General features: G+C 42.5%; 1 protein-coding gene across 1 annotated transcript in view; it reads right to left on the reverse strand.

The window, feature by feature from the left end:
- The window catches only part of COL9A1 (collagen type IX alpha 1 chain), an 88,710-nt gene that overhangs the window by 55,913 nt on the left and 23,740 nt on the right, over window positions 1-9,057 (reverse strand). The window contains exons 7-15 of the mRNA XM_008061722.2: window positions 8,037-8,125; window positions 7,739-7,774; window positions 7,568-7,630; window positions 5,569-5,622; window positions 5,290-5,325; window positions 2,929-2,952; window positions 2,519-2,572; window positions 1,043-1,096; window positions 437-469 (exon numbers count right to left, since the gene is read on the reverse strand). Coding sequence (XP_008059913.1) covers window positions 437-469; window positions 1,043-1,096; window positions 2,519-2,572; window positions 2,929-2,952; window positions 5,290-5,325; window positions 5,569-5,622; window positions 7,568-7,630; window positions 7,739-7,774; window positions 8,037-8,125 — 443 coding nt within the window. The remainder of the gene's footprint in view (window positions 1-436; window positions 470-1,042; window positions 1,097-2,518; window positions 2,573-2,928; window positions 2,953-5,289; window positions 5,326-5,568; window positions 5,623-7,567; window positions 7,631-7,738; window positions 7,775-8,036; window positions 8,126-9,057) is intronic.

Here is a 9,057-nt window from a genome sequence, read left to right on the forward strand (position 1 = left end):
GTGCCATGACCTGGTCCATTTCCCTTCCCCTCTACTAGGCCAGCCCTCTCCTGAGGTTCACATCTACTCAGCAAATGAGCCAAAACTGTATTTGGCGCAGTTTACTGCAATCACCAGACTGTTCATCTACAAGTAAAACAGAGCTTAAAGGGAGTTATCTGACTTCCATCTCTTTAAAATTGGGGTGCTCTAGTGACAGCATGCCCTAGCCATAAAGTAAAAAGATTGTAGAAACACAAAGATACTTCTATAATGAAAAACTGCTATGATCTGAGTATATTCAAGTTAGCAGCCCACTAGTGTTACAGACTGCTCTGCCCTCTGAACAAAGCACAGAAACCCAGCATATTACAGAAGATCTTTAAAAGAGAACTCATCTGACGATGACATGATCCTTGAATTAAAACTGTATCTTGTTCAAAGGAAAATATCTTACCAGTGGATCTCCATCATGAAAACCAATTGTTCCCTAAAATAAAACAAAATTAAAGTTTAGATTATAATAATTAATATAATTAAGTTTAGGTTATAATTAATTAATTCAGATAAATAAATATATTTATTTAAGAAAATATAAGAAACAGGAGTATAGAATATGCTAATATTCTAAAATTTGAATGGTGGGCATATTCTTTTTGAAGAACCCTAAATATGAGTAGATTATTTCTTTTGAGGGGATTGAGGGGAGAGTGAGAGACAAAATAGAAAATATAAGGAACTCTGAATTGTACTTAAACTCTAGTTCATTTGAAAATGCTTCTTTTATATATCTAAGCTTTGAGCATTTCAGAAACCACAAACATCAAAGGACTTCATTTGCCCTGTGAAAACCACCTTTTAAATTATTGTGATTCCTCTATTTTTTTTTACATAAAAACAACAATGTTCTGAGTGTGTGAAAAAACTGGTAGTCATTTTGAAAATTTGGAATCATGACAAAATTAATAGCACTTCCACTTTTAGCTCTTAGATTTTTTTATTTTTATTTTTTGTCAATCCTAACTCTCTGTTCCAAAAAAACATCAAACTGCAAATAACTTACACTTGGTCCTGGAGGGCCAGGGGGGCCAGGTGGTCCTCTTTTCCCAGGATCGCCCTAAGTCATTAGAAAGTCATGACACAGCAATTATACCCATGTCAAAACACAGCACATAAAACCAGCAATGCATGAGAGAATGGTATTACCAGAAACCCCTACTGAGCTCGGTCATGCATAGACCTGCCACTAAAATCAATGGGCGGCCCATAATCCAATCAGTTCTACAAAATCAGAATAATGAAGGTATTCCAGGCTCACCAAGTTAATTAAACAAGGCAGACAAGGTAGGAAAAGCCAAGTCAATTCTCTACAGGACGATCATTTTATCTACTCTGAAAACAAACTGGAAACACTCCTTATTTTTCGAATTGATCTACAGGGGCCCAGAGCAGCCAATCCTGCCAATGCTGCTCAGCTAATCAGAACAACAGCAATCAGGGTACCCAACCTGGAGCTTTGAAAGGGAAGGTGACCTCGGCAGTGTCTGACTCTGGCGGACACTGGTCACCCACCATCCATCACTTGTCTGTCACTGCACCTTTTTGCAAGGGTCAGAAAATCAAACAAAATTAAATTCAAGTAAGTCATTCAGATGAAATGGGCTCGAATCACTTGCAACAGCCATTTTCCTTCTGAATGTTCTACCAGAAAAAATCAAAAGCATGTTATAATATTTATGTACTTATTTACTTTATTTATTTACTTATTTATTTTAGAGATGAGGTCTCATTTCACTGCCCTGGCTAGTCTTGAACTCCTGGGCTTAAGTAATTCTCTCTCCTCGACTTCCCAAAGTGCTGGGATTATAGGAATGAGCCATATGACCGGCTGCTTACTATTATGTTAACTTTACAGTCATTTCATCCTCATTTGTTCAGTAAATAAATTTGCAAACAGTAAGCACATGTAGAGAAGCAAGAAAGACATGTGACATGCAGCTCTTTTCCTCAATGAGTTCACAGTTACCTACTTTCACATAGCATCACTCATTCAACATCTTGGAAATGTTTACTCAATATCAACATGAAGTACTTTTTATCAGCAATTTGTTTTATAAAGTCCAGCTCTTTAATGTCAAAAGCTGAATTCTGTGGGTTCAATTGTAACTTAAGGATCCAACATAAATATGCATGGTAATAATCTTAGGCTATCAACTTTTTATGTCACACAGAGTCTAATGTGAAAGCCGCTGGGTCGTAGTCCTGGCTGACAGTCTGTACACTGAGGATGACACTCTCTTATTTGAGACTCAGTCTGAAGTTGGAAAGAAAAGTTTAGTTTAAAACTTTAGGGAAAAAAATAAAATCACTCTACAAAAATAATGACTATTCCTAGTGCCCATCAATATTATGAGCTAGAATGAAACTCACCTGCCATGTTTTGACTTGCCAGGGAAAGACAGAGTTAGGGTCATGATAAACCTGGTAACACCTTCTATTAAGGCAGCCAATGTCTATCAAAGTGCTCTGCGGTACTCACAATAGATCCCACACGGCCAAGCTCTCCAGGGAGTCCTGCTGTCCCAGGAGGACCCTAAAGTCAACAAATCAAAGCGACATGGTGACTTGTGGAGATTTTAACTGTCATAAATGGTATCAAATATGATACATAATGGACTCAGAAATACATATCTGTATTAGCTTTGGCTCCCCATGAACCAATGACTCATTTGACCAAACTTTAATTACTTAAGATATAACAGACATTTCCTAAATTAATAAATATTTTGTTTAGCAGAATAGGGGTATTGTCATTAGTAGCCACCTAAGACCATGCAGGTAGAAGATTGTAAACACCACTGGGCGGAGTGTTAGTTGGATAGTAAGGAACGATTTGAGAACTGGGACATTTTTGTAGACTGTAAAAGCAAATGATGAAATTATACTTACGGGGGGTCCAGGAATACCACGACCCTAAAAAATTAAAATAATAATACTTAGTATAAATGTGGACACAGACAGAATTCAGTTTAAAAACAAACATAAGCTCTATCACTAAATAAAGATATGATGCTCATTCTAAAGAAAGTGCTAGATAAAGCAAAGCAAACATGACTCTCCTACAGGGAACAGATGCTTGTTTCAGCCCCTTGAACATTCATTCCTTTGGTATGTCTACTAACCAGTGATACTTTCTCAAACTTTTTAAAAGAAAATCAGGGTAAAGAGGCATCCATGCTTTCCCTCAGGAGAACCTACTGTTACCTACAGTGGCACACAGCAACCAGAAAGTTTAAAGATTTCATTCATTTGTAGTGTTTTATATGAAACCTACATTAAAAGTATTATGTTTTATAATTCATAATAAATGATATTTAGAGGTTCACCAAACATTTAGCACAGAGAAGCAGGGGTAAAGGGGGTCAGAAACACGCCTCCCTTTGACAGGCAGGAGCTATGTGGCCAGACACTAAATAAAGTGAATACAAGAATAAAAATGTCATCACTCCTGAAGTAGCCCACAGTGGGACCCGAATTTGATATGCTGAATTTGATTTTAGATCTAGCCATTCTATCTCTCTTTTCTTACACTTTCTGTCTCTTCAGCAGCACCAACCCGTATGTAACCAAGGATTGAAACCCCACCTCAGTCATCTTCTTGCCCTATGCCCCAGCACAGGACCAGGTATATGATAAACCTTAACAATATACTTGTTGAAATTAAATCTGAATATCTCTATTCTCTCTCTTTGTTTTCTAACTCCATTTCCCCCCTTGGGATTTCTCATTTTTCTTTTCTCTTCTATGTTGGCCTGAAGAGCTTTATTCACAGCTGTCTGTGATCCCATATTTGTGTTAGCTTTTCATTCCAGACTGGCTTTTCTAAAACACTCATCTATAAAGTACTGCCATGGAATCACTGCACACCCTCTAGTAGTGATAGCATTACTTCTAGTTATTTAGGCAGTGAAAACAAACAAGAACTTCACATGTTTTAATAACAGGTGGGATTTTTAAAACACATTCTTTGAAAAATGACTCCAAATTGAACATTTTAATGCATAGATCAACTTGGGACATAGGTGTTATAGTTGATAATACCAAAGTAATCAATAAGTTATTTCATTGTCAGAGACCTTGATGTTTGACAAATTTCACTAAATAAAAATAAGGTATTTCTATAAGATGTTGAGGTTGAGATTGAGATTGAGTTGAAAAATACGGGTGAAAAGTCAACAACTCTTCACTTTTGAAAATAGGCTTCTAATGGAAAAGTTGGCAGGTGCTGAAATATGGCTAGGAAAATAGCACAGATAGGGAAAAGGATGAAAAATACAGATTAATGACAAAAGCAAAAGAGCAAAGAGGAAAACAGAAAGTAAAAGCAGCCTAAGAACCTAGTCCACTTGTACATGCAAAAAAACACACATGTGCTAGATTGTGCAATGTAGGAGAAGACCAATTAGGAAGTCAGGCAGTGACAATGTCTGACTGGCTGATATTTCGTTGGAGGTAAAACCAGTGTTACGGTAGTTGTTCAAGGTCCACTTATGAGTAAGAACACGCAGTACTCAGTTCTTTGTTTCTGTGAAAGATCACTCAGTATTATGGAGTCTAATTCCATCCAGGTTGCTGTGAAGTTCATGATTTTGTTCTTCTTTATGGCTGCATAATATTCCATGGTGTATATGTACCACATTTTTTTTTATCCACTCCCCTTTTGATGGGCAGCATGGTTGGTTCCATGTTCTAGCCATTGTGAGCAAACCTTGAACAACTACCATAATACTATAAGAAAACGATTGACAGTGGGAAACTGCGGAGGGTAAGGGGGCAGGGAGGTGGGATTGACAGTAGTAGAAATCTCCCCGGGGAAGGAGGGGCATACCTCATCAACAAGGGTGCCTGCACAATGAATATTTGTATATCTAACCCTGAATTGTACCCCACAATTTTTTTTAAAAAATTTAAAAGTTAAAGAAAAAACAGTAGTGAAGAAAGTACTATGGTGTCATGGTCTGAACAATGAACACTTAGATTTGCTGTTGGTGTGTAAGACATGTTTTCAATCTTAGAGGCAGAGTTGTCTGTTGGGAAATGCCACCTGCAAACAGACACAAGTATCTTATACTGTACATTCAAATATCGCTAGTATTGTTCCACTCACAGTAGGAATGCTTACCATACCACAGAATTTATGAACTCCTCTGCAGGTGTATTGTATAGAAAACTACACTTAAAAATTTTGCCGTGGCAGACTTTTACCTAAAGACAGGAAATGTTCGATCCTGTCGCTTTACATTTACTTACTGGAAATCCACGCGATCCAGGCACACCGGGTTCTCCCTGAAAATACAAATAGTTTCATTGTGCTGACCTTCTGTAGCATGGATATGTAAATATGCAGACTGGGTAAATAATGAAACCATTAAAGCACTCCACTTTGGTGTTTTCAAATACACTTTTAGTTCAACAAGTGTATTTCACTGCTTCATAACTTAATCTGCTAGCTTATTTGTAAATACTACAATAAAATTATGCTTCAGTATTAAATTAATACCAGCAATTAATATGAGGTGGCTAGCTTACTTTTTGTCCCCTTGGTCCAATGGAGCCAGGAGAGCCATCAGGTCCTGTTAATCCCTATGAAAACAAGATAATGATGTTAGAACTCCCAGGACATCCTTAGGCAAACCACAAGGTGGAAAATTTCCATTTCATTTATTAATTATCCAGAGGATGTTTATATATGTATGATGCAAATGATGACAAAGAAATAACTTCCTATATTTTTACTCAAAGGCAAAGATTAACATGAGATCTATCTGCTAGTTATTTTTTGTTGATACGTTGTATCATATCCCTAACTTCCTGTTAACTACACTGCTTATCACGGGGTTCAATAATTTTGTGGGTTTTTTGGCATCTTCTTTGAAAAAAATGCAACATAACAATATTACAGTGTTATAGTAGCTAAGACCGAGGATCTTGGCTCTGCCATTTATTCAGGATTATGTACCTTCCTTGCTTCATAGTCTACAAACATCTGTTTGATATTCAGTTTTTATTCTCCAAACATTAGCCCTTGGGCACTTCATGTACTGCCACTTTGCATAGACAGAAAGTTCAAACGAGGGGTTTTGAAACATAAGACTAAACCTATCTCCTAAAGCACTAAAAATAGCGTAGCCAAATGCCTTCCTTACGGGGATCATGACAGAGAAAGTCAGCCTCAATAACAGCTAAAAGCCAACTATTTATTTTTGTCTCAAAATGAAGGATCTGTTTTAAACCCTAGTAAAAAAAAATTCTTGGAAATTATAATTAAGAGTTTTCAAGTGTCTTCTCTTATTGAGAAAAGTTCTTAGTGTTGGGAAGACACATAAAGTGGACTTGAAGGGGAGGGACACACCACCAAGCTGTTCTCTAAGAACAGATGTCCTTTCCTTCACTTTGAACCAAGTGACAAGACCAGGACGGGTCTGTTGTGAGACCTCATTAAGTATTAGTAGAATGTCCTGAAGTCACTTTCTCTGAAGAATTGCTAATATGTTAGGGTTACCACAGAACTCAGCATCTGAGCTTCCTTCAGGTGGGGGCAGGTGAGCCAGAGAAAACTGGAGAAAGGTTGCCGGTTCCCAATCTTCCAGTATTCCTAGCCAGTTCGTTGCTGTCAGTGAAACCAGCCAGAAACACATTCCGGAAAGAGAACAAGCTAGTTCCAAATCTTCCTCTCTATGTGGACCGCATCCTCCTGTCCCCACAGGCCCCACTCACTCCAAGTATAACCAGACATTCCTTGGGGTAAGGAAGGCTGTGCCCGTCCCAGCCTTCAGTTTCTCTTTCTATATTAGCCTAGAGAGTACTGGCAAGGGACAGGTGCAGGTGCAGACCACCTGCTGGGAGCCCACCCACCTCACCCTCATTCCCCCAGAGGCTGAGGGTTTGCAGAATGCGCAGGATGGGAAGCAGATGCCTGTTTTCTGAGAGAAGGGAATGCCAGACTGGCATTCTCCCCAGGAGGTCCCAGGCACCTCTGCCCCTAAATCCCCCTCCCAGGATGACCCTCCCAAGGCTATGTGGCTCCACAGCCAGCCAGCGTTGCACACAGGCCAAGATCCTGGCCACCAAGCACTTCTCTTGCTCTCTGTTTCTGTCTCTCTCTAGTTCTGTCTCTCTGTGTCTCTGTCTGTCTCTACCTCTTTCTCTGTCTCTGTCTTTTTGGCTCTCTCCCTCTCTTTCTTTCTGTTTCTCTCTCTCTCTCTCTCTCTCTCTGTCTCTCTGTCTCTGTCTCTGTCTCACTTTCTCTGTCCCTGTCTCTATCTTTCTGTCTCTGTGTCTTGTCCTTCTGTCTCTGTCTCTAACTCTCTCTGTCTCTCTTTGTTTCTCTCTCTCTCTCTCTCTCTCTCTCTCTCTCTCTCTGTCCTTCTCTCTGTCTCTATCCCTCTGTCTCTGTCTCTCTTTTTCTTTCTCCTTCTCTCTCTCTGTCCCTATCTCTCTATGTCTCTGTCTCTCTCTCTCTCTCTCACGGGTACCCCACCCTGCCACCCATACCCCCTCCTCCCCCTCCCTCGAACTCCCTACTCACGTCAGCGCCAGGTGTGCCGGGCTTGCCAGGAGCTCCTGGCTTTCCGGGTTCCCCTGCGGGACCCTGAGGGTGGAGGGTAGAGAAAAGGTGCCTAGTGAGCCCCTGGGACACACGCGACTGCAAAATGTGTCTGAGAAAGACAGTGGCGCGTGATGGCGCCGACTAACTTACCAGGAGGCCCGGGGGACCCTTTGGACCTCGGTCACCCTGGGGACAGAAGAGGTGAGAGTCTCAGCAGGTGTGCGCGAGGCATACATAGCCAGGACAGGGACACGGGGGTGGAGGAGACGAGAGGCGGAGGTTCCCCATCAACAGGGACAGCAGGGACACGTCCACCCCCAAATCCCTGGGCTCCCAGGAGCAGCCTTAGCTCCCCTTGTCCGACCCGACCTCTCAGGGTGACGGGAGGGGACGCCATCCCTCTCTGAAATCCCACGCGGGCAGAAAAGGGCAGGAGAGCGACACTCACGTCGATGCCGTCGATGCCCGGAACTCCAGGGGGACCTGGGGGTCCAGGGGGGCCCTGCGGACCCGGGGGGCCTCTCTGCAAGACAGACGCTGGTGAGCAGAGTGCGGGGGCCGGAGCGCCGAGCCCCGCCCAGGGGACCCGAAGGTCTCCTGGTATCACTGCGCCCCACGGCCCCACCCGGAAGAGCGCAGAAAGTAGAGGGGGTGGGACAGGGAGGCTCCAAGTCTTTTCCCCAAAGGGACTCCAATGAGCATACTACACCGGCGTCTTCAGTAATCGTTTGGCCATAATGGACCTGGCAGGAATACAAGTGCCCTTCCAGGTGGCGCGACGGGGCCACCCTGTGGACTTCTCCGTGTTGAGCATAACGGGGGGTGGGCAGGGCTGAGGACAAGAGCTGGAGGGGCTGGGCTCTCTGGCTCCGGCTCTCATCTCTCTCTCTGTCTCTATCTCTCTTTATCTCTGTCTCCCCATCTGTCTCTGTGTCTCTTTCCCTCTCTATGTGTCTCTGTCTTTCTCTGTATCTATCTCTGTGTGTTTGTGTGTGTCTCTATCTCTGTCTGTGTCTCTGTCTCTATCTCTGTGTCTGTGTCGCTGACTGTCTCTCTGTGTGTCTCTGTGCGTGTGTCTCTGTCTCGCTCTATCTCTCTGTCTCTGTCCCTGTCTGTCTGTCTCTCTCTCTCTCTCTCTCTCTCTCTCTCTCTCTCTCTCAGTGTTCGTGTGTGTCGGTCTTTGCCTTTCGAGAAAGGACACCTAATTCCAGACTGACCCTGGAGGCGACCTTTCTGTCTCTTGCAATCAGCCGCGCCGCGCCGGGGGCGCTGGGGTCTGCATGGCATGGATGTGCTGCTTGGGGAATGTGAGCTTTTTTTTCCTTTTTTTTTCCGCTTCTGAATTTTAAAAAGGAAGAAGAAAGCCTCTTTCATGGAGGAAAACTTTGTTTTTCCACTGCAGCGGCAGCCAGGTTACAATGGGGTCTTTGTGAGTGAAACCTCAGTCCCCGGGCTCGCCCTCCCGGCCC

Source organism: Carlito syrichta, unplaced genomic scaffold, assembly GCF_000164805.1.
Source record: "Carlito syrichta isolate Samal-C Ts95f unplaced genomic scaffold, Tarsius_syrichta-2.0.1 Scaffold305546, whole genome shotgun sequence".
Taxonomy (NCBI): Eukaryota; Metazoa; Chordata; class Mammalia; order Primates; family Tarsiidae; genus Carlito; species Carlito syrichta.